Source organism: Hippoglossus stenolepis, chromosome 13 (assembly GCF_022539355.2).
Source record: "Hippoglossus stenolepis isolate QCI-W04-F060 chromosome 13, HSTE1.2, whole genome shotgun sequence".
Classification (NCBI taxonomy): Eukaryota; Metazoa; Chordata; class Actinopteri; order Pleuronectiformes; family Pleuronectidae; genus Hippoglossus; species Hippoglossus stenolepis.
In genome coordinates, this window is record NC_061495.1 from 6825687 (window position 1) to 6849457 (window position 23771).

The 23771-nt window shown below is 43.6% G+C and overlaps 1 protein-coding gene across 8 annotated transcripts in view; it reads right to left on the reverse strand.

The window, feature by feature from the left end:
- Positions 1-812: 812 nt before the first annotated feature.
- myo1b (myosin IB) overlaps positions 813-23771 on the reverse strand; it is a 61011-nt gene continuing 38052 nt past the window's right edge. The window contains exons 10-33 of one of the 8 annotated variants that reach the window (XM_035174790.2): positions 22928-23075; positions 21951-22069; positions 21283-21369; positions 21090-21155; positions 20058-20063; positions 16884-16988; positions 14394-14456; positions 14028-14228; positions 13685-13911; positions 13171-13371; positions 12206-12299; positions 11157-11306; positions 10979-11047; positions 10786-10872; positions 10306-10392; positions 9196-9282; positions 8250-8336; positions 6902-6976; positions 6626-6760; positions 5673-5779; positions 5358-5490; positions 4588-4740; positions 3194-3324; positions 813-3093 (exon numbers count right to left, since the gene is read on the reverse strand). In XM_035174790.2, the coding sequence (XP_035030681.1) occupies positions 2961-3093; positions 3194-3324; positions 4588-4740; positions 5358-5490; positions 5673-5779; positions 6626-6760; positions 6902-6976; positions 8250-8336; positions 9196-9282; positions 10306-10392; positions 10786-10872; positions 10979-11047; positions 11157-11306; positions 12206-12299; positions 13171-13371; positions 13685-13911; positions 14028-14228; positions 14394-14456; positions 16884-16988; positions 20058-20063; positions 21090-21155; positions 21283-21369; positions 21951-22069; positions 22928-23075 (2751 nt within the window). In that variant the 3' untranslated portion in view covers positions 813-2960. The remainder of the gene's footprint in view (positions 3094-3193; positions 3325-4587; positions 4741-5357; positions 5491-5672; positions 5780-6625; positions 6761-6901; positions 6977-8249; positions 8337-9195; positions 9283-10305; positions 10393-10785; positions 10873-10978; positions 11048-11156; positions 11307-12205; positions 12300-13170; positions 13372-13684; positions 13912-14027; positions 14229-14393; positions 14457-16883; positions 16989-20057; positions 20064-21089; positions 21156-21282; positions 21370-21950; positions 22070-22927; positions 23076-23771) is intronic. The other 7 variants (XM_035174791.2, XM_035174792.2, XM_035174793.2 and 4 more) reach the window with 7 other exon arrangements.

Sequence of the window (23771 nt, forward strand, 5' to 3'; positions counted from 1 at the left end):
CTCAGTTTCTATCAAATCAGAGACGAACAAAAGCATATTTGAATAACTTATCATTAAGTACAAGATATTTTATCACACTATGCCATATTTTTGCTGCACAGATCAGCTGCTACAACCACGAATTGTCACCAGACGCCTCCTGCTGTGCTGGTTTGATGCAGATGTGCCCCACTGATTGAACAGTACAGGCCTCGCAGGAGATGGGAGTGTGTGCTGTACAGTTCCTTTGCACTCCCACTGCGGGTTGAATATCCACGGGGAGGCCGGGACTCCTCCTCCCTTTCCCAGCCTGCTGAGCGGTGGGAACCGGGTACTGGGCAGCCCAAAATGGTTTTGCTATTTATACCACTCTGCGCTCAATCTGAGGGCTGCTCCCCGGAGACCTGTTGCCGGCAGCTTTCCCCAAGCCGCGGAATTTAACCCTAGGACAGCTCTATCCCCAGATGTGATGGAAAACATCTGGCCAGCTGCTTGACTACAAGGCCCAGGCTGTCCAGCCCCCCCAATGCTACCAACCCACAGGACCCAGCCAACACCCTGCTGGTACTGCTGATAAATAGCAACCTTTAAATTAATGTGAGATTGAATCATCTGATGCAACGATGTCTGGTTTTGAATATCGCCTGCAGACTGTGGGCTGCATGGAAAGTGTTCCATGCATTCTGCTCCCTTCATTTAATATTGATTTAGTCAGAGGTTTGCTTCACAGCTAGGTGTGGATGACTTGCAGAAATATAGGCACCTCTTTAATAAATGAACACCGGTATACACAACAAAATAACAATGCAAATAAAGGCCACCGACTCACAGAATAACATTTATTTATTACTGATTTTTATTTAATTTAAAAAAAGATAACTTGCAAATGTTACATTGACTTCTACTGAAACATTCCCATGTTGCATGTCTCAGCACAGGTTAACATTAGGCACACAAGAATGCAGACGACCATTTTGCAGCTCTAGCCATTGTTCAAATACGAGACAAAGAAAAGAGCGAGAGACGTCACCTTAGCGAAGCTGCGTGGAAACAGTGCGGAGCCCGAAGAACAAACACGTCAAAACTGGCTCAAACGTTCCCACGCGTGGGACCGCAACAAGTGATTTCTCAAGTCCCTGTGTCGTGTGTGTGTGTGTGTGTGTGTCGTTAAAAACATACAAAGAACATACAACCCAAGATACTCTGGATTACAAAACTAAAGACTAGACCAAGTTTGGCTGGTTGACTTAGAAACCAACGGTACAAAACTCACACCCAGTACATCCAAAATACAGATGATTATAATCAACATACCTGAAAATATAGCACTCCTGCTTCTTTGATACTCATATTTGGCTTGTGTGTAAATATATGCCTACCAGTTTTTTTTTTCCTTCTTGCAATGTGAGCGTGCTAGAAAGTTGTAAAAGTTTAAACTGGTTTGATTTTTAGTTTTTTTTAAACGATACAGCAAGATATCAATGGTCATGTCGTTTTTTTTTTTTGGTCTTGAAAAGACAGAGTGAATCGAGCACGACAAGTCAAGCTGCGGTGGCGAGAAGAAGAAAAACAACAACAGAAAACAGCCGTTTCACAAACACAGCAATTAATATGAGGATACTAGAGAAACCCTTTGTCCATGCCAGGGCTACGACCTTAAGAGCCTATGTACAGCTATGGTACAGTGAGGGCGACTGCTATGGGTTCTCACTACTGCCTCTTTGAGAATAATTGAGAAAAAGCGTTTTAATTTATTGCACACACAAAAAAACATCAGTATCAAGGGTTTTCATTTTCCACTGGAATGTCTATATTGCCCTTTTCAGCATCTTTAATTAAATCCCACATAAAAAAGGAGCGGATGTTCTTTGAGTCAGACGTGACATTCTAAGTGTGAAGGATATGAAATCAGTCGGAAATCACTCTGCAGGTGAAATGAAGCTTCATCGCAAACTTGTGCTTGTAGAGGGAATGGAGATCGATCGCATGTGCAACGCAATCAAAAATAAAAAACTACCACCATAGCTTGATTCGCCCCCGTATTCAATTGTTTTTGGCCTTGATTTGATCAATACTAGTAAGTGAATGGGGTCAATCACCTATGTGGTTCGTCTTTGCACACCGACACGTGACAAGTCGTGGGACCTGTTCAATGGCACGTAGGAATTGTTGATACAAAAAAAAAAAAGTGGTTTTACAATAATCGAGCAAAAAAAAAAAAAAATCACATCCGACTTCTCAACTGCCCCGCTGTGCTATTTCTGTTTGTCAGAGAGAAAAAATATATATATAGAAAATAATACATCAATACAATCAAATTCACTTTCCCGCTCATCCTCTTTTGGTTACACCGAGGTGAAAACAAGTGCAGTATTTTTTTACTTTCATCATCAGAGAAGCTAAACTCTAAAACAGGCCGAGCCGAGCACGAGGTCCCGGCTCATCTCGAAGAACCGGGTGAGTCGAGGCTCGTCAGAAAAGAAGATGATAGACATTTTCCTCTGAGGACCGACTCACCGTACAGGCAGAACAATCGTCCACATCACCGCTGGTACACTGAAGTCTCTTGTGCTCCACCAAGATCTTTTTTTGTTTTCTTCAACTCTCGACCCCAGTTTTACAAAAAAAACACCGGTGAAACATTTTTTTTAAAACCAAATTTCTGCGGCATGCAACCCGGGGTACAGGCTTTCTCTACCGAAAAAAGTGGCACATGATTACAGCGAAAGTGGTGCCAAAGTAAATCTGATAGGAAGAGACTGAAGGAAAAGCAACAACACAACAAGCCAAATAACTGCACTGTCATTTTTTGGTGGGGGGAGGGGCTCGGGGTGGGCAATGGGATGATGGTTCTCAAGACCAGACTTTCGGAGTGGGTGGTGGTTCTGCGTTTATCTCCCCCCTCCCCCAGCCTGAGCCCTCGAGAGCAGCACTGGAAGCAGGGAGAAGGTGGATGATGGGCTGGGGGGGGGGGGGCTGCACTATGCCGTTGAGGGCACCGACACCTCCAGCAGGCGGTTGTTCTTGCGCTTGCAGGACACGCTGTTGCCGTTCTTGGGGACTCCCTGGATGAACTTCACGCACACTTTGTCGTGCTTGAACTGCACCAGGAACCTGTGGCACAGACAGATCAACCGCGTCATTACACACGAGCCAGATGAACAACATGCTGCATCACATCCTTGGACCTTAATGAGCGGATGTGCTCCCTTACTCGTCTGAGATGTCGATGTCCAGCTGCTCCCGGTCTGCAGCCGTGGTGCCCATGCGGTGGATTTTGGTGATTATCTCGATCAGGTGCTCACTGCTGAGTAAGAAATCACCTTTGACAGCTGAGGCTGAGCCCTGAAGTAAAATAAAACAATTACACAGTCATCATGAGCTCCATTTCATGTAATCATCCATCTATTCTACTTCCAGAAATCTCTGTCTCTCCGTCTGTGACTCGCATATCTCTAGAACCCTTCCTCTTGGCATGTGTATTGTTAAGAGTAGTTTTGAAATTGGTGCGACATGGACACATGACACGTTCAGGATTAATAAACTCTGTATAAACACCAGCGCTCTTTAGCAGCGGCGGCTGGGATTCACCGATGTAAGTGACGCTGTCGATCACAACATCAGAGCGTTCAGTAGTTCCACTGAACTTTGAAGAAACCGGTGACCAGCCCTTTGTGCAGCAGGGGTTGGTGCAGCTTCACTGTTCTGTGGACTGAGTCCTGCAGTCTTTACTTCTTTAACAGTTTCAGAAGAAAACTGCAACCAGCATCGCCACAGGCCAGGCACACAGCTCATTCCAGACAGACATGATTAGAACTGGCACTGCACTAGTATAATTAATTACACTAGTTGTATTAAGTTTGTGAGACTTCTATCATTCATGTTTACCCAGTAAATTATATTACAAAGTGTTATTTCCATTACTTTCATTAAGACCGCTGTTTTTCCTCCTTTGTTGATTTATTTTGTCAATATTATCACTTTATTCTAACATTTGCTTGTTGTGTTACAGCTACTCTATATTCATTAATAACCTTAGTTTTGTTATTTTACCGTTCTATGAGTGTGTGTGCGTTATGTGTCTGTGTGTGGTCTGTCAGGGGCCTGGGGTTTGGTTAACAGGAAAAACTTAACTCCTGCAAAATGTTTACTTGTTGTGTTTCTCAAATTCAATAAAAAAAGCTAAAAGCACTGGACGAAAAAAAGTTTGGAATCAGCACTAACTGAGGTGAGAGATTTCCCACGAGCATTTAAACCAACAGTACAATTTCATTCAGGCAAATGGAGCAAATCTATATCAGTTAGTGGAAGCTAGATTACTGCAGGCTACACAAATGTAGTCTAACTTCTTGGTTTAGCATCCAAACATATTCAAAATAACCTCGCAGCTCTCCTGCACAAGCGAAACACTGTTTAACTGCAGTGTCACAGCAGGATTTAAAGGAACAGTTCGACAATTAAGGGACATTTTTGATTTGCTTTCTAGCCGAGAGTTAGACGAGAGAAAAACAATATCACTCTTCTGCCTGTAAAAGAAAATGTGGAAACCAAAACAGAAGGGAATCATGATTCTGCTCGAACGTTGCATCACGACAAGGTTTCTCTCACCTCCTTGAGCTTGAGAGCAAAGAAGCCGTCGCTCTGTGTGCTGACCGACACGCTGGTGAGGTCCGGCAGGGGGACGCTGGCCTTCACCTGGCCCGTCTTCTGGTCGGCCAGGACCACGCTGTTCTTAGTCAGCAGGAAGAGCCGAGCCGTTCCCTGGAAATCAGAGCAGAGACGAGACAGCACAATGAGTATGTCTGCATGTACAGCGACATTTTGTCCATTGACCTCATTCATTAGACATTATTCAACTAGCAAATCATGTAAACATCATTATTCAATTCATATTCCCGTTTACAAGTTACAGAGCAGAGTCTGAATTTAACTCACTTCAATATTAAATCGCTACAACGTTATAATATGATAATACGTGTGTACATAATCAGACTAATGACCTTATTTGGGTGAAGGGTATAGGTGTCCATATAAACGTGTCTTATGTCATTCTAACTTTGTGCAACATGTCAAAATGACGACATTGGCAGACGGTGAAACAGGTTCTTAAGAGTTTTTTTGTTGTTGTTGTGTCTCATGATGCGAGTCGGGGTAAAGAGTAAAAACGTTGTGAACTTGTCCGGACACGTCTGCTACCTGCTGGAACAACAACAATGCAGGTTGTTGAACTGTCAAAAGCAGCAGGTTGCTGCACAGCGCGATGAAATACGAAGAAAAAAAAACGACTTCATAGTTTTGTACCGTACTAGACCTGTGTGGAAAAGCAGGCCACAACGTGATAAAAAAAGATATATCTTGGATAAAGTCGTCTTTCTTACCTTTCCATTTGCTCTGTTGATCTTGTTAACCACATCCGCCAGCAGAACCTTGTCCTCCATCGCTATGCTGAGCTTCTGGTACTTGGGGTTCTTGTTGATCTCCAGATAGTCTCCTTTGAAGGGCTGACTCACACTGGGACAAAACACAGAGACACAGTTGTTCCCAAGGTGTGGCACGCACCATGTCTGGTGCTTCTGCCGCGGAATTAGAGATTCACTAATCTACTTATCTTCTCAAAAAGGTACAAGTGTCAAGAGATATTCTTTTATACAGCGTGAAATAAACAGCACTCTGCTCCAGTGAATTTCGGGTACCTGCTCGGGTAGAGAGCCTTTTTATCCTTGAAGAGCTCACTTGCCTCCAGCTTCTCTTCATACACTGCCTTCTTCTCCTCTGTGAACTGGCTCCTGTATTTCTTGCACTGAACACACAAACACAAGAGACGTTAAACCGAGAGACTCTCGCTGCTAAAGATGCTGAAAAAAACAATATAGCAACATTTATGGTTTGAGTTGAAATAAAAAAAGATCTTAGCTGCCTTTTTGTATCAGTTCTTGTTGAAACAAAATACACAAAAGGCTTTTGTCTCTCAAATTCTGTTCACGTTCGTCTAAATCCGCGTTACTGATCACGTCTCCTTTGCCAGGTTCATCCATCCACCTGACAGATGTGGTGCATCGGGAGGCTGGTTACACAGCAGGGTGTTTGCACATGGGCTGTTTAAAAAAGATCATGATACGAGGTGAAGTTTTGTCAAACGCCTCTTTTATGTGCACGTGCTCATATCTAGAGTAGGAAAGCCGGGGGTTGACTTATCGAGTTGATAACCTGCGTCGTGGGACCGCTGAGCGTTTGTTAGGTTATGTCGAGCCGGATTACGGAAAGATATCCGAGATAGGTTGAGCTTGCTTCGGAGTACAGACCCCTGGTGGTGAAATTCAACCACTGACCCCCATGTTGTTCATCTGTCTGCAGATTAAAAACGTCCTGGACCTATTCAGTCAGTTTTGTTCATTGAAAGTTGAAATAACTGTAAAGTTTCAGATTTGCATTGTGGTCTCTAATAGTAATCTCTAATAAGATCTTGCAGGTTGCGTTTACTCTTTTTGCTATTGCATGTCCAATAATTCACATTTCTTTGTTTCTATTTTATTCTCTGGATTGTGTGATTCTAATCTGACACTTATTCACTATTGTCTTGTGGCTCCAATGTAAAGCTGTTGTATCATCATCATGAAATTACTGGCTCTGGATTTTGAAAACTGACCCTCCAAAGATGGAAGATTCTCCGGAGCTCTGAGTGGACTCCACCCAGGAAGAGATAGGGTCTTGCAGGCCAGTTCTTGTCTATGGGTGACATGGAGGGCAAGGTGCTCTTCAGACCCAGGAAGTACTTTTGCATCTGGACAAATGGAGACATACGAGAATTGTAAGGCAAGGAAATACCGTTTGTTGTGACAGCGTGTACAAAGCTAATAATTACATTCTCCGCAAACATTTATTCAAGGTAAGAATTCAAGCATATGTTTCGAGCACTACTTACAATTCTCTGGATGGTGAAGTCGTAGATCTTCTTGCCTGCGTTCGCCCTGAAGAACTTTCTGTATTCTCTGCGGATCTGTTAGAGCAGAAAAAGTTAAAAAACAAATAAACCTCCAGTCGCCTATTTCCAGCAGTTAGTTTGACGTGAAGCAGGGAAGAATAAGACAACAGTGACAGGAGGATGGCAGTACAGACTAAATAACAGACACTTGGTTAGTGACACAAACGATGAACAACATGAAACAGAAACAAAGTAAACTCCGAGCTGTTGGAATCAACCACAAAGGATTTACTGACAAGTCGATGATGGTTATGAAACAGACCTTCATGCCGACCTTAATTGTACAAATGGAGACGTAAACATCTGCGTTGTGCATTATGAGGTGCGAAGCACTCAATTAACATGATTACAAAGATTAAAGCTGCAACGAGGACAAAGTGATGAAACCGAACAGAACACGTAACAGATAATCACCAAAACTGAGGACACACACACACCTGAAGACAAAGAAAGAACAGGTGGGACAAAAACTGTTAGACAAAACCAGTGCTGCTGTGTAAGGGGGTTAGTTTCACCGATAGAGAAGAAGCAGACAGAGAAAGATGTTGAGAAGAGAGAGTGAGAGAGAGACACACACACAGCGTCTGCCACGTCTGTCAGGCTCTGTTGGTTTAAATTTTTAGAATTAAAAACCAAAGTTAGCTCGTCACATCTTCGCTATTTCCTACCAGAGAAATTGTTCCGATGAAAACTGCCGCTTTGAAGGCTGTGGGATTATTTCGAGAAACCGGGGCTTGGTTTCAGTTTTTCAAAAATAGGAGTTCTCCCAGTGATTTAAGCATCTCAATGAAAATTCCATTCACGTTCTTGTCAGTGTTGGCAGAAGACTCAGATAAAACAATGTCTGGGAAACCACTGGGGTAAACAGTAAATGTTTGTTTTTTGATTTTGGGTGAACCTCTCCTTTAGGATGAGATCACAGTTGCAAACGGAATTAAGAGGAAAACGTAAAAAACGACTATGTTCTGGTCGTATAGAAGTCACTGCAATTAGGTGATTCAAAGCCAATTTGTGTTTTACAGTGGTGGAAACATTAAGCTAGTTTGCAACTTAATCTTCTTTAATACATCGGCCAATTACCACATAATTACTCATGTCCCTTTGTGCTCAACCCTTTGAAACAACGGCAGGATAATGAACTGAGTGGGATCACAAGGCTTGGCAGACACTGGCTTCCTGAAGACGAGCGCAAAAGACAGATAGGACAAGATGAGGAGGAGTTGGGTCAGGGGTGGTGATTAGGTGGCGGACTTGGTGAGGAGCTGTGCCGCCGGGGGCTGGTAGGTACCTTGAGTCCCTGCCAGTAGGCCCAAATCACAGCGACAGCGTGCTTACGCCGGGCCTCTTCCTTCAGTCTCCGCAGCTCCCTGCGAGCCTGTTCAGGGGGGTGGGCGGGAGGAGAAACAGAGCGGCAACAAATGAAGCAAGAGACAATAGAGGAAGGAGAGAGAAACACTGTTTTTGCCTCAGGTCAGCAGGCATCAAAACACAAACACACTCGTACACACTACACACGAGCCCTGTGTGACCATGAAGAGACTGTAAAAGTACAGCTCTACTGCTCCAGGCTCCGCAAGAGGAATATGGCTCTGTAGGTCAAATCAACTGTTATTCAGGGAAACTTCTGGAAGGGAAACAGAGTTGGGGCTTTAAAAAAAAAAAAAAAAGAAGAGCAAAAGTCACAGCTCAGGCAGCAGAGGTCACCTCACACAATCCAAACAGATCCATCTAAAAGACAAACAGCACTGCAAGGCAAAGGGTAAACATGCGGCAGCTACACAAGATGGAAGAAGTCATGCAGGAAGAGCAGGCGGCGTGCAGTGACATCTGTCCTTGTGTGTGTGTGTGTGTGTGTGTGTGTGTGTGTGTGTGTGTGTGTGTGTGTGTGTGTGTGTGTGTGTGTATCTTCCATGGGATGGCGTTGCCCACGTAACGGTGAGTCACTAACTAGTATTTACATAAGGAAAATTACAATTTTGCAGACAGAGCTGCAAAGACAGTCTTTGAGAATAACAGCAAGTTAGCAAGACAACTTCTTTAACTCCCACATCCAGTGGACAACAGCTTGTGTGTGGTATATGGCTGTAAACTGCCTTACATATGTTCTCAATGTAGACAATGCATATGATGAGGTTTTCTGGGGAGAATGGGGAGTTGGTAACGGGTTGACGGAGGCAGCAAGTCACGGAGTCACGGCAAGTCAAAAACAAAAAAACGACAGGCTTCCCAAATACCTTGGTGCCCTGCCAGCCGGCCCAAATGACCGACACGGCGTGTTTATTCCTCGCCTCCTCCTTCAGCTGACGCAGCTCTCTCCGGGCCTGATGAAAAGCAGTGGCAGTTGTGGAGGAGGTTAATTTCAGTGACAGTCATAACTGAGATTGTCTCAGGAGAGGCAATGAGTGGGTGAGCAACACTGACGAGAGACAACAGAGCACGTCGAGAGACGAGACAGTCGGCGGGCAACGTCAACATGCGTGAAAACAATGAGCGATGTTCATGTCATGTGACTAATTTAAAATGGAGCCATGTTGCCACAATGGGAGAGTCCACTCTGTTATCTGTAGCTTCCAAGGAATAAGAAGCCGCCATGTTCGCCGGCTACAAAGTTCACATACGAGACAGAATAATCGTTGAGCGAATCAGGGGTCAGAATTAATCGTTATCAACAGAGACCTTGAAATAAAGTATTGATCATTAACAACTAAGAATATCTGAGGTGAATATATACTGATAAGATAATGGTACATAATGCAGACTATGAAATCTGCACAGTGGCTGCGATTACACTCACTGAGGCTTTTTAAGTGTCATCATACTGAAATAATTCGATGTTTATGCGTAAGAGCTTCCTGCTGTTTCGCTGTCGGCACATCAGTATATTAAAATTAGGCTTCACAGCAGGAGCTGGAATTAAAAAAGCGCCGGGAAAAATCATGGACGGTGGGCTCTGTGTGGCTGAAGTAATTATTAGACGGCATGAAAACACCAGACTGGATAGACACCAAACCAAAACGGAATTTTAAAACACACGAGCTACTTTTTAGGATCCGAGTGTGACTCGTTCAAAAAGATATGTTTGGTGTTTATTTGTCTAGAAATCTAGTTTTTTTTTATCTGTAATTTTATGACAAAAACCATGAACCATGTCCAGTCAAACCTACGCAGGAGGACAAACAACAATAAGGCACATTAATCAGGCCATTGGACGGCACAGGGACCGGGTTCCACTCGGAGCGGCTGCTGCTTCTCTATTAAGTGAAGATGGGATGGGATGGGATGCGGTGAACAGGGGGGTGACAAGACAGCTGGGACAGCGACACACTACGGCTGGGTGGAAATACCTTGGTTCCCTGCCAGTATGCCCAAATTACTGTCACGGCATGTTTATTCCGCACTTCTTGTTTTAGACGCCTCAGCTCCATCCGAGCCTGGTGGGATGCGGTGGGCGTTAGGAAAGACGGGTTGAGGATGTGAGAAGGCAAAGAATCATCATAAAAGAAGGGAGGTGAAAGAGGATTGGGAGGGAAACAAAGAAAAACAGGAGAAGTTGCAGTTTGTGTGATCAGGAAGAGAAGCAGGATTAAAGGGAACCAGCAGCAATGATATCAAGGAGAGCTTTGTTAAAGAATAGATTTTTCTTCTGTAACACTGTGAGGCCATTAGGCAGGAACGCTGCATATGATGAAAAACAAGAGCTGAAGGCAAATCCGTTAAGTTGTCCAGAGTAGCCTTTTTCAACACGGATAAAAGTCAGCATCAAACCCCGGCTGAGGCAAACACCTCGCTCTCTGATATCCCTCTGCACTTCAATGCATCAGTACCTGGGTGCCGTGCCAGAACGCTGAGATGGTGGTCACTGCCTCGACACATCTCTTCTGATATTTCAGCTCTCTCAGGAGTTTGCGGGCCTGGTGGAAAAAATAACAAGCGAGCAGACGTTTTTTTAATGTTGTTCCTGCATTGCTCTCCGCTACAATTCAGTCTAAACAGCGAGTTCAAGGGAAAGGTGCGCACCTGCCATCCTCGGGTGTAGGACTGCACCACTGTGGTGGCGCTCTTGATCTTCTGGTATTTCTTTTGTTGCTGTGGGATCGAAAAGGAGAAGATTAAAAAAAAAACCTAATGCATCAACGCCAATCGGTTTATTTTGCTTTGTGTATGGATTTCTTTGAATCCTCGGCAGGGGGCTCACCGCGTATCGGCGGTACCAGGCTGACACCACTATCTGACTCTTTTTCAGCAGCAGGAAGTGGCCGCGGCACTTCCAGCCACGGTAGATCTTCTGAATGAGCGTGGCCAGGTCCTGCAGGCATTGCCTCCTCCTCTCCTCCAAGAAGAAGAGCTGCAGGAAGAGAGAAAAATTAAATGAACAAGACACAGACAACAGAAACAACTTATATGACGTGTGTGTCTATTATATATATTCGAAAAGGTGCACAATCTTTTTAACATTGTCATAGATCAATAAAAACACATTTTATCAAAGCAAATACTGATTCAGTGATATCGAGAACAAAGTGCAGTCCTTCCACCGGTTTACTGCTCAGACCTTAAGTAATATAATAAAAAAAATGACCTGTGTAGAACGACTTCAGGTCATCAGTGATGAATGAGCAACATTTTATTGTCCCTGTAAAGCCAGTGCACCATTCGTTTCATCTGCATCTATCCTGGTTGTTTTAATGTCACTCACTCAGAATTCAATTTAATGGCTCATAACAACGATTTCTCAAAATCTACGTAACAAGCTCGGGGTGCGGCTACGGTTAAATATTTTCTGGAAACTTTGATCACGATCTGCTTAACTAGACTCTAAACCCAAGTGATTTCACAGCTGCAGATATATGAGGGAGATAAGTTGATCAGATAGAAAAAGCGATTATAGGAGAAAAATAAAAATTCCCTTAGTGTGAGATCATGTTATTCCAAGCTTTGTTTGGTCAAAGCTGAGTGGGGGGGATGTGGGGGGGAACTCTATTCAAATGGCTGCAGGCTCGAACAGTCGAGGAGCCTGCAAGCGCCGAGTAAAGACGCTCATTTCCCATGTTAGATGGGACGGCTAAGTGAAACCATGTGTTTGCAGAGCGGTGGTTGGATGCTAATTGCCGGAGTGGGGGCTCCGAGCGCAGCCCACCCTGCTTTGCAAACATCTTACTGTGAGAAAACAGGGCGCCGAGCACGGGCTGGAGTAAAGAAGTCCAAGGGACACAAGGTAAATGTGCATAAATGTGTGTTTTGTACCGTTCTTGGGTTCCTGATGAAGATCTTGGAGCGGCCGAACGAGAACTCTTCTGCTGGAACCGGGAGGTCGCTCATCAGCACCTCCACTCCTTCCCTGTGGAGAGCCAGAGGAGTCATCCAAAACTAAATTCACACAACATGCGCACAACTTAAAAGCAACATCGAGAGGATCTGGACTCGACGGGGAAAGGAGGAGGATAGCGAGAGAGGAATGCTCGGGTTAGAGGGAGAAGGAATGATTAAAGGAGAATGAAACGCACCACACAAAGCACTGAGGGGAATAGCTGAACAACAAGATAGTGATGTGTGGCAGAGCGGATAAGAATCAGTGCTTTTGCCTGCACAGTGGAGGAAAACACGCAACACTGGCTGGTGTGGAACGGAGGAGACAGATAAGGTTAAAACGTCTCAACATGTTGTGGTTCAGAGAGGGAACGGCTCATTTCTTCCCCGGCAGTGAAACAACTGGTACGTGACAAGATGGCAGACAGTGGGATGGCAATAAAAGTGCACAACCATCGGTAATTATAAAGCACATTTTAAGTCTCGTGTTCACATTTAGAATACTTTCAATAAGCTCGTAGAAGTATTCCACTCTGTCGGGTAAAGTGTTATTAAATTCAGCTTACTGTATTATTTCCCCCTCTTTTGAGCCTTTAATCCAGGGAAAGTCATCCAAGCCCTTTTTCCAGCACTAACCTGCTTCACATTCACACGGCTCCACGGTCACACCTGCCAGCTGACCACTCCAACTACAATCTATTACCGCTGGTCACAGTCACTCCACTGGGAGCAGTCTGGGGCTCAGTTCCTTAGTTAAAAACCCCTCGGAGCAATTCTCAGTTCCCACACTCACACAAACCTTGGAGCGATTTATTCTGGCATGTGTCCAGCAGCAATCCCCCCCCTTTCTTTAATCCCCCTCTTCACCTGCCCCCCCTATTAGTCACTGCTTCAGAAGTTACCTGGCGGGTCCTAGCCAATGGGGCCAGGTGCGCTTGCAGAGCATCTTGTAGCGCTCCAGGCAGGGCTCGTAGGGCTGGCGGAAGGCGTAGCCCGCCCTCCTGACACGGACGTTCTCCATCAGGCCCAGGTAGCGCAACTGATGGCGCACCAGAGAGTCGGTGAAGATGTGGGATGCTTTCTTGTCGTTGGGCTTGATGCACCTGTGGAAGCAAGAAGAGAGGGTTGTTCAAACTAGAGCTGGAATAATGTATGGAGCGGATATCACCCTTTCGTTTTGACAAGCTGTGATATGAGGAATTCATCCATCCACCCACCCATCCATCCATTTAACAAACAGGTTTGGGAGATTTTGTTTCATTTTAGACAACATTAGAAGGAGCAGTTTCAAGAATGTTGATTTAAGCAATTAAAGCAAATTGGCTGGGTTATTTTTAAGCAATTGGATTGGGCCAAATAACAAACGACATGCCAATACTCCAAGATTACATCCCCTGTAGAAAAGACAGCGGTTACCGTATGTAGTTTGGGTTTTTGGTCTGCAGGTTCCTCATCAGCGTGCCCACTGATGCTTTGAACTGGAACCCAGCAGTCAGGGGTCTCTTCAGGTTGACTTTGGCAGGGTTGCCCTCAGGAAACAGCTGTTTGATGAGTTTGTGGTTTGCCTTGTACATGGCCTGTGAGAGGTCTCGGTACAACAGGTCGTTGTTCTTGTCGACAAATCCCTCGGCACGGTACAGCACCTTGATAAAAAAAAAAACGTTTTTTTCACCAATTCTCTTTCAGCGCTTCAACACACGTCTTGTAGATTTTATCTGCACATGTCTTGTTGTTCTGTGCGCAGAATAATTTATAGTACCTTGCCGGCATAGTGCTGGATCCGGAAGCAGCTGTGAGGCAGGCTGTGGTCCGTGAGAAACTTTGAATTCTTGCTGAGACGACTCTCAAAGTGCAGGTGCTCAGCACAGATTGTGTTCAGTTTGTCCAGGAACGTCTCGTCGGTGACCGTCCCAGGCCTCAGGCACTCCTCATCCAACATGGCCAAGATGCCGTTTTGGTTCTGACCATCACAACATAAGAGGTAGAGGTTCATGCATATTAAATGTTTAATAACAAAACTTAAAACCGTCTCGTGATGTATATTTCTTAGTATTATGTCAGAATATAATATAAATTCATGTTGAGCTGGTTTGTGTGGTCTCTGAGGAGGAGGGGATGGACTTACATTCTCAATGAGGTCGCAGATAACGGCGTTGTTGAAATACTCAATATTGGTCCACTCGATGCCCTGCGACAGAACATAGGACAATTTAAGATAGAGTAAGAAATATGGTTGACAAAACATGGAGCACTTTTATCAAATACCAATATGACAGACAGTCCTGATCAATGCTGATACCAACATGGCTCTATATGTAGTTTTCACAGTAGACATCTACTCATAGTTTTGTTCTGTTAAACACATCAGAACTGGACAGTACTGGATGTAACATAACACAGCACATGATATAGTATGAGTATGTTTCAACCTCTTAATTGTGATAGATTTTGTTATAGTCGTTGTGACCATCTACACACCAACGGTTGCTGAAGACGTACATGGAGAAAGACTCAAAACATTTGTTTGTATTTATGTTCTGGTGAACAACACTGAATAAAGTAAACTCAGCAGCAGGAGATTGTTCAGGTCGGACACGTTCACAACAACAACAGCATTCAGGTGAGGGCTGGTGCCTGAGTTGATTATGCAGGAGAAAGGACATGGTGCATAAATTCCTCTGCTGAAATCACGTGTTTTCGTTTCCATCACATCAACACTGGCATCTGACTTTACTGCCAAAAGTAATGTGACCACTTGTGGTCTCACTTCCCCACTCTACATGCAAATTAACACGTATGCCATTTGTGTGAGTTAAGACCAAATTATGTTGTTTTGACCCAGTCTGTGATTACAGTTGTGTCCGATGTCACTGTTTGTGTGTGTCAGCACGAGAGAGGGAGGAGTCAGGAGGCGCTGAATGAATCTCGTGCATCTGCAGTGAGTAAAGATTTCACCAATTCAAGTATCGGTCATGATGTTGTGGTCAGTGTTGATATTTTGCCGATGGCCACAAACTTATCAGCGTATGGGCACAGATAAGAGTGAAAACAGGTTCAGGTCATGGTAGCGGGTCAGAAGACGTCAGGTCCTTCATATGTGGCCCAGGACAGATTTGCTTTCACACAACTTACAAAAGTAGTCTGGTGTGATCTGATCCCTATCTGATCTGAGTGCGTTCACACCTGTACTAAGAGATGTTGTTCTTTTGTGTCCGTCACTTTTTAGACACAACAACTCGCTTGTTGGGTAATTTTCTTGCTTTATTCTCACGTGGCCTCACTCTGACATTTTCCTGAAATATGTGATAAGGAAAATGTCTGGAGCAACTGACTCACACATTTGCATTCTGGAAATTTTCCAGAGTTCAGGGAATGTCTGAAAGCAGGTCTGCAGTAAGGTGCTTTTCTCAAGACTCTTTCAAATCTGCATAGTGTTTTAAATCATTAAAACAAAAAGATCTCGACGACTGAGGAGAGTTGTACTTCAATCATCTCCACGGTGTGTCTCTCTCACCCCAAAACCTTAAATTTCACTTTGTCATAAACTGAGGTTAAACTACATGTAGACACAGACTGTAACACTTAATATTTACAAGGGGAAGTCGGGCCTAAATGGGAACACATCCTGGGGAGAAAAAAGAAATGGGCAGGGCCCCTTTAAAGTTACAGTCCTTTTTCCTAATTTAAGCATTCTTTTATATTTTTAGTGCCGTCGTTTAGTGCAAAATGTCCATACATCTGTCTTTATAACCAAATCTTTCCTTGCAGGTATGATACTAATTCCTACCAAGAAGTCCTCTCCTGCTCCGTCTCCACCTCATCCTTCTAATCGTCGGAGTAAGAAAAGAGCACAAAGTCTTTCTGAAGAGGGACAGGGAAACATTTTCCATCTTGCTCTGTCGAAAAGGCCCCTGGCCCCTGAACAACCCACATCTAATTCACAGCTCCTAATGGGTTGGGAACATAACTTCGGTTGATGTAAGCAATGTGACAGATATTTCGCGGAGGGAGGGAGTAAAAGAAGGTGTGGCCTAAAATGACGGGTGACTGGCTGAATTCCTGATTGGTGGACCTCCCAATTTTTTCCAGTGCTTTGGTATTTTCCCATGCAGTATACTGGACAGAGCCCAGGAGTGGAATATCATTGGTGGCAGTGGTGCTGCCGCTGCTGGGGGAAGGAGTTTGTGGAGGGAAGGGGGGGGAGGTCAGCGCTCACATCCGTAGAGCTTTGAAAACAAACAGAGCTTAAAGGCCCACAGCAGGGAGTGTTTACTCTCACTGGAGTGAGGGATCACTTCCTTCCCAGAGAGTCGGCCGAGGGGAGACGGGCAGAGAGTAAACGGAGAGGGTGACGGACGACGGAGACATAAATGAAGCAGTTAATGCATCAGGGTCAAGGGCAAGAATTCAGATTGAGCTGAAATAGCACGCGAGGTTCAAGAGATGAGTGACGTGACCAGGTTGACATGTTGCTGTGGGACAAACAAACAAATTGGCCGCTGACATGTTAAACAATGTAAATGTACAGCTGCAGGTGAGAGAGGGCGACCGGGGCCACAGGCTGGGGATGATAGGTCATTTATCCAAGTGTGTGTGTGTGTGTGCGTAAACTCGCCTCTCTGATGTACTCCTCCTGCTCCTCACGCAGGGTCAGCTCGATGAAGATCTGCTGCAGCTTCTCGTTGCAGTAGTTGATGATGAACTGCTCAAAGCTGTTGTCCTGTAGAAGCGGTAACAGGTCAAATGTAAATACCTCCAGATATCAATTCAAACGCTGAATCCTAAAGGTGCCTTAGCTCAAGTTAATTTTATGTTATAATCAATAAAAGGGTCAGTGTTGAAGAAAAAGCTTTTTTTTACCATTTTAACTCTGAACCTTTTCCTCAATAATACGTAGTAATACTTAATAACATGTATAGATGAGATGAGAACAGCCTACTCTGAGTTTTGACACATTTTGCTTGATTAAAAATTATCAGATCCAGTGCAGGAATGAAGTTTATACTAAGAACTAGATCCACAATTACCCCTTTTCCACCAAGGCAGTTCAAGGGCCAGTTTGGAGCTGGGGCCTAATTTGTCACTTGTCTCGAAGAAAGACTCGCTTATGTCAGGGGCTGGGGGCGGGATTATCATGACCCACAGGACCAATACTGTGATCGCCGTTTAAAAAAACAACTACAGAGCTAGCGTCACCTGTAGTCGGCAAAGAAGATTGAATATGTTTTACTCTGGAGGCCAAAGCTGAGCAGCAGTGGTCTGTAGAGGAGACAAATTGCTGTGGTCCACCATTGTTGATGTTGTGCTTGTAGTGTGTTCTAGTGTTGCTGGGAAATCCGAGACTTTTACAGTGATGTAATGATGTGACTGTGTGGTGGTTCTAGCCCATGGAAAACTAATCTGGTTCCCAAGTTGAACCAACTTCAAACCAGCCCAATTTCCAGCACAGCACGAGCACCAGGTTGACCTTGGTGGAAAAGGGTCACTTGAGGTCACTGGACAACACTCTGCAAATTCAGAACTGGGAATTTAACTTGGCTGTGAATTAGTGTAGTAAAATGTCTGATGTTGAGAGAAGTAGTATCTACACTACCCATTAAAAAATGTCTTACATGTGAAAGGTTACCAGCAATAATCCATCTTGAACTAACTCTAACCTGCAGCTTTATCTTTCCATTCAATGATTCGCTGCCTCATCACGATGGCAATCATGAAAAGTTTCACGAACCTGGGACGTGAACAACTGATAAATACTGAACTTGCACCTTTAGATGATAAACCTTTATCAGAAAAACTTCCTGTAAACTGTCATTGACTTCATTAAACATTGACGACATTAACCATTAAAAAGCATCAACCATTTTTTTCACTTTCTGAATTTCTCAGTTACGAGTCAGTTATGAGCGTTGAGCGGTGAGTCATGCTTCTGGCGGACGGCCTTTGTTGTGTGGGTTAGTTTGAAACTGATTCTTCACAACGGCAGTTAGAGAAGCATGTTTAGTTGTTAAGCTCAGCGAAGGACGCAGCCCGGTTTCTCAGTGACCAGGATTATGTGACACACAGCAACATGGAGACTGGTTATTCATGTTAAGACTCCATTTCCTTTTACTGAGAAACCGAAAGGTCGTATTTACCATGTACACACACACACGCACACACACATGCATGTTTACACCCAAGTGGCAGCAGACACCAGGCTGAAATATGACAGTACTTCTACTGTAACTCTAAAATATTTCAGCTGCAAATCTAGTGTTTTATGACAAGCGGTTTATAGCAGGGGAGGAGGAGGAAGAAAAGAAGAAAAAAAAAATCAATGGGCTCATTACTCAGGTGTTCCTTTACTTGCCTCAAGGAAGTGGACAGTACCTTCATTTAATATTATGTGATAAAAACAGTATTTTCAGGAGGGGAAATAGTTACGGGAAGCACTGACTTTAAATGTTTAGCAGATGTTATTTAAATCTCTTTTGTATTTCTAATGCTAAACATTCCATGTCTTTTACGGGAGAAATTCCGAGATAATAAAGTTGCCATGCACCAACTTTCACGAGGTAAATTTATACCTGAAGACGACTAAAACATAGAAAATCTAACCTAACCTGTATCTGTTAAAGGAAGAGTTCAACACTGGCTAATATGCTTAAACTTTTTCTTTTAGAGAGTTAAAAGAAAAGATTGATACAACTCTCAGGTCTGTACATTTAAGGTTAAGCCACAGCTAAGACACTTTTAACTTATCATAAAACTACAAAGTAAACCTTTACATCGTAGTAACTACACAAACTGAAGCGTAAAAACAGACGTGTTATACTTTTATGACAGTTAACTGTACAAGCTGGACTCCTTCTTGGCCGGGAGCAGTAACTCCCTTGCGGCCTCCTGGCAGTGAAGAGACTCCAGTTACCGCTGCCAACTAAGAAATGTTCCGTTTTACCGTAGGGCAGAGATTAGCAGCTCGCCTGGGCTCCTACTCTTTGTGCTGAACTTAGTTAGGGGGCCACAAGGGGACGACTTGAGAGTGACATCAATCGCTTAACAATCTTACCCTCAGAAAGATAAAGTATACGAGCATAAATCCCAAAATGGTGTAGACACTCAAATTCAATACATTTAGTTGCCACTTTATTCAGCGCATCTAGTTAAAAGTAATGCAGTCCTGTACAACAGCCCAACATGAACAAACTACTAAATGTAGTATACGATTCTGCAGAAGCAAAAACTGTAGCTTCCGAAATAATCAGATTGTTACATTGTTATAATACAGACTCCTTCAGTAATGGAGGGTATATGGCAGAGCTACAGAGCAATAGGATTTTTAATGGTTGTGGTAAACATGTCAATGGTTCCACCAATCAGAGACGTCCACATGTTTTGTTTTTCCAATGCAGTGGATATCATACGGACTTCTACAGGAGCATTTAACATTGTCGCACAATCTCATAGCTTGTGGTGAGTCTACCTCGGATGGTTAAGATATGGCTGATAAGGAAAATCTTTTATTGAGAAAATAAATGGGATTTTTACTTCTGGACCCACGCTGTTCAGCTCTTTTGTATTAGACTGCATTCGTTTTTGGTAGGTTTACTGAATAAAGTGGCAGCGGAGTGTATCATGACCCAAACGATGCAAAGGCTTCTTTAGCATTTCCGTCATGTGGCTGTGGCTGCACACGAGAAGCACTAGAATTATCTGAATTAGGATGCGGCGCTGAATTAAGGGGGAGAGGAGGTTGAGATCACGGCATGCACACTGGCACAGCACACAGGCCGGTGCAGGTGTTACTTACTCCATCCTGGTGACCCAGATACAACACAACAGTCAGAGGGAGAGGAAGGACTTGAGAGTGAGTGGGGTGAACAGGCAGGGACATGAGAAAGACAAGAACATATGGGGGTGGTGTGGGGGGGCTGGAAGCATCAGGCAACAATGCAAGGGACATTTTACGCTGTTTCACTTTAACTGTACAGAGCATTGAAATTGTCTGGCACTGGTGTTTGCAAGCAAATATTTACATGCACGCTGATAAAACACATTTTGTTGACCTTTGACAAGGACAACGTTTAAATGGACACGAACAATCCAATACTCTGAATAAGACGCTGCCATGTAAACAGCATTTTCTGATTCCCTTAACCCAACCGTGTGCATACTCTGAACAAGCAATAATGACATCTTAATACGTACATAACATCCCATTCGAATTTTCTCTACATTTCGCGAAATACAGCAGTTACCAACTCACCCAAAATGGTAGCATCGGACATTAAACAATTTCAGGTTGGGGTTTTAAAACTGGTGGAATAGTGTCGGACTTGACGGTGTTTTTAATGACATGAGTCATAACCAGAGTAAATGTGCTGTGAATGAATGTAATGTTCTATTATGTAAAAAATCATCATCAAAAAAGTTACTTATTATGAATAAGGTCATAAGTTGGAATACTGGTGTGAATGAAAACATGGTCACTGTGATAAATACATCAGATTTTTTGAGGATGTGTGTTTCCTGTGCACGGAGCACTGCATTGATGTTGTGGCCATTTTTCTGATTTCAGTGTCGAAATCACCTTGGCGCAAAATAAAAAAAACATTTCACCCCTGGGAGCAATAGAGCCGAACTGATCGCATCTGAATGTGGGTTTTTTATCAAGCCTCAGTTATCGTTTATAAGCTTCTCACAGGCACCAAAACACCCACACACGCATTCTGCCCGGGGGCAAAAATCCTTTTGAAATGCAATACAACGCCTGTGTGGTCAGATTCTGTCCTTGTGGCTGATCAGAACAAGAGGAGTGAGTTCAATCTGCTGCTTCGCTTACCTCAAATATCTCAAAGCCATAGATGTCCAGCACACCCATGACCTTGTGTCGAGTTTTACCTTGTGCCTGCAGGGAGACAATATTGCCAATATTAGAAATACAGAGCAACAGAGGTGTTCTGCCAGTTCAGGGCATGAAAACGTATAATAATTGATTCAATTGAGTGAAATAAAAAAAACAAAGCATTACTTACTTTAATGCTCTCATTGATCCTAGTAACGAGCCAACTAAACAGACGGCTGTAGAGGTTTTTGGCAAGGGCGTCTCTGGCGTAGTAGGCCTGTTAATAAATAACACATTGTTGGTGATAAGGTGACGATGAATTGATTGTAACTCCAATTCTGCAGAACCGAAACATCTTTTGATAAAATCCTATGAACCTCAGCCTCTCTCAGGGAAAATGTGGACACATACAGAACATTAAAAGTACACAACACTAAAAAAGTAAAACGACTAACCCAGGCCGGCTGGTATCATTATTCTGAGGTCAGGCTAATTCTCTAAACCTTTTTTCGGTTTATGCTTTTGGACACAGTGACCCGTGTTTGGCGCATCCGTGTTACAGGAGCAGTGTGAGTGAACTCGCTAACCTCTAAAAAATATGACCTACATTTGAATTTCCAGGAGGATTATTGCTCATGTATAATGGAGAGGTTTTCACGTGGCATTGACTTGGATCAGAGTCGGCAGCCAGTGGAGCAAGTCAAGGGGAAGAAATGGCCCATTATCTTTTTATGAGAGAGTGTGTGTGTGTGTGAGTGTGTGAGTGTGTGTGTGTGTGTGTTAATGTCAATACAAGTAGGGCAGGAAAATGCAGTGGTATGACTGGTGCTAGGCAGTTTTGTAACAGATTCCTCTGACCTGGGCCACGTTCAGGGTGGTTGAGACTTTCTCCAGCTTAGCCTCTACTGTACGGTAGCTGAACGCCCTCTCGAGCACCGACTGTTCGATCCCCAGCAGCTCGCACATCTCCTTCAAATCTGCAAAGTGGACGAGGGTAAAACACACAGTCAATAAACGATCAGGGTGGTTTCACAAAGAAGATGTCAACTTGCCCGTCAGCCACTTCCTTCTCAGATTAGGTTAAGTTTATGCTCAGACATGCTTTTGAGGATTTAAATCACCCCTTGCATTCTCCACTGTAATTTCCTCGCCTGTTTTTGTTGAGGGTGGTAACCTGATGTTTTACTGTTGCTATGCTGTAATTTCAAACCTCTTGCTGAAAACTAAACATCAAAACATTCTCTTATTCTTCTCATCTCACAAAATGTTCCTATATAAGAACATTTCAAGAGCAATATGAAAAACATCAAGCTTATTGTACTTCTATATGGCTCTAATGATACAGTCATGCCTGTAGATATGGATGCTTAAAAGTAGTTCTGAAAACATGGCTCAGATAAGAGCAGCATATTGCAATATGGTCGCAATAATCCGGTCTTTGATTCATATGGCCGCAGTGGCAGTAAGATGGATCGAGCCTCTGTCATGGATGGATGACTGTAAATGGGATATTTGCTGAAAGAAAACAGCTGCGGGAGTGAAAACACACACACACGGCTCCCGTCACGCAAACTATTAAAACAAAGATTGGAAACGGAGTAAAGCAGCCAATAGGGGGCAGATGTGTATGTTGGAGTTATGGAAACAGTGTAAAAATTCAAAACAGAAAACTCTCAGTGTGAAAACACAAGAGAACAAATCCATTTAATCAACGTGTGTGATATTGATCTAATTGTAACCAGCTACACCAACCAGCAGAATCAATAAACTGGAGGTTTCAAACAAGTGAAGAAGAAGATTCCCTGCCTTTCCTGTTTGTTCATCTGTCAACCCACCGTTTTTGTCTTTGATGCGGCTCTCGTCGCTGCCGTTGCTGCGCGAGTCCGGCTTGAACTCGATGTTGCCGAGCTTCAGCACGGCGGCCACCAGCTCCATCACCGACTGCACCTCGTCCTCCATGAACCCCACGATCTGCATGGCATTCTGGGGGGACGGACATGGGGAGGGCGAAGATGGGAGAGAGAGAGAGAGAGAGAGAGAGAGAGTCATAAATCAACTAATATCGTTACATTTCTGTGGGAACGAAGCTGTAAATGCAGTTTAATGTGACAGTGTGTGACTGTGCAAACACCAATTCACAAAGATTGAAATATTATTGTTGCAGCCTGCCAGCACTGGAACAAGTGTTATCATGAAAATGGATGTGAAAAATGAGTTTGTACATTTCCAACACAAATGTCTTCTGCAATCTTATTTTAGACATCACCTCCAAACTGGAGCAGAGAGGATTGAGATCTGCAGCAGGATTCAAAAAGCTGTTTCATCCAGATAACAGTGTTTTTAACCTTTAATTCTCCAGTTTCTTAAGACGGAGATTTTTCTAAAAGGGAGTTCAGGCCAAACTAAGCATATATTAATTTTACATAATTCAGCATATCCAAAAAGAGAAAAAATAAGGAAAGTGGAAAATCTTTTTAATTGAATTCAACGAGGAGCCAAAACGAAAGGAAATTGTAACTAAGGATGTTTTCAGACTTGAACTCTGGAGAATGTCCAGACTGTCTTCAGAGTTCTTCTAACACAGCAGGAGATTCTGCTGCAGAGATCACGTGTTTTTGTTTACGTCACATCGACATCGGCCCTCATCACCAAAAGTTCTGCTGACATATTTGCCTTCTA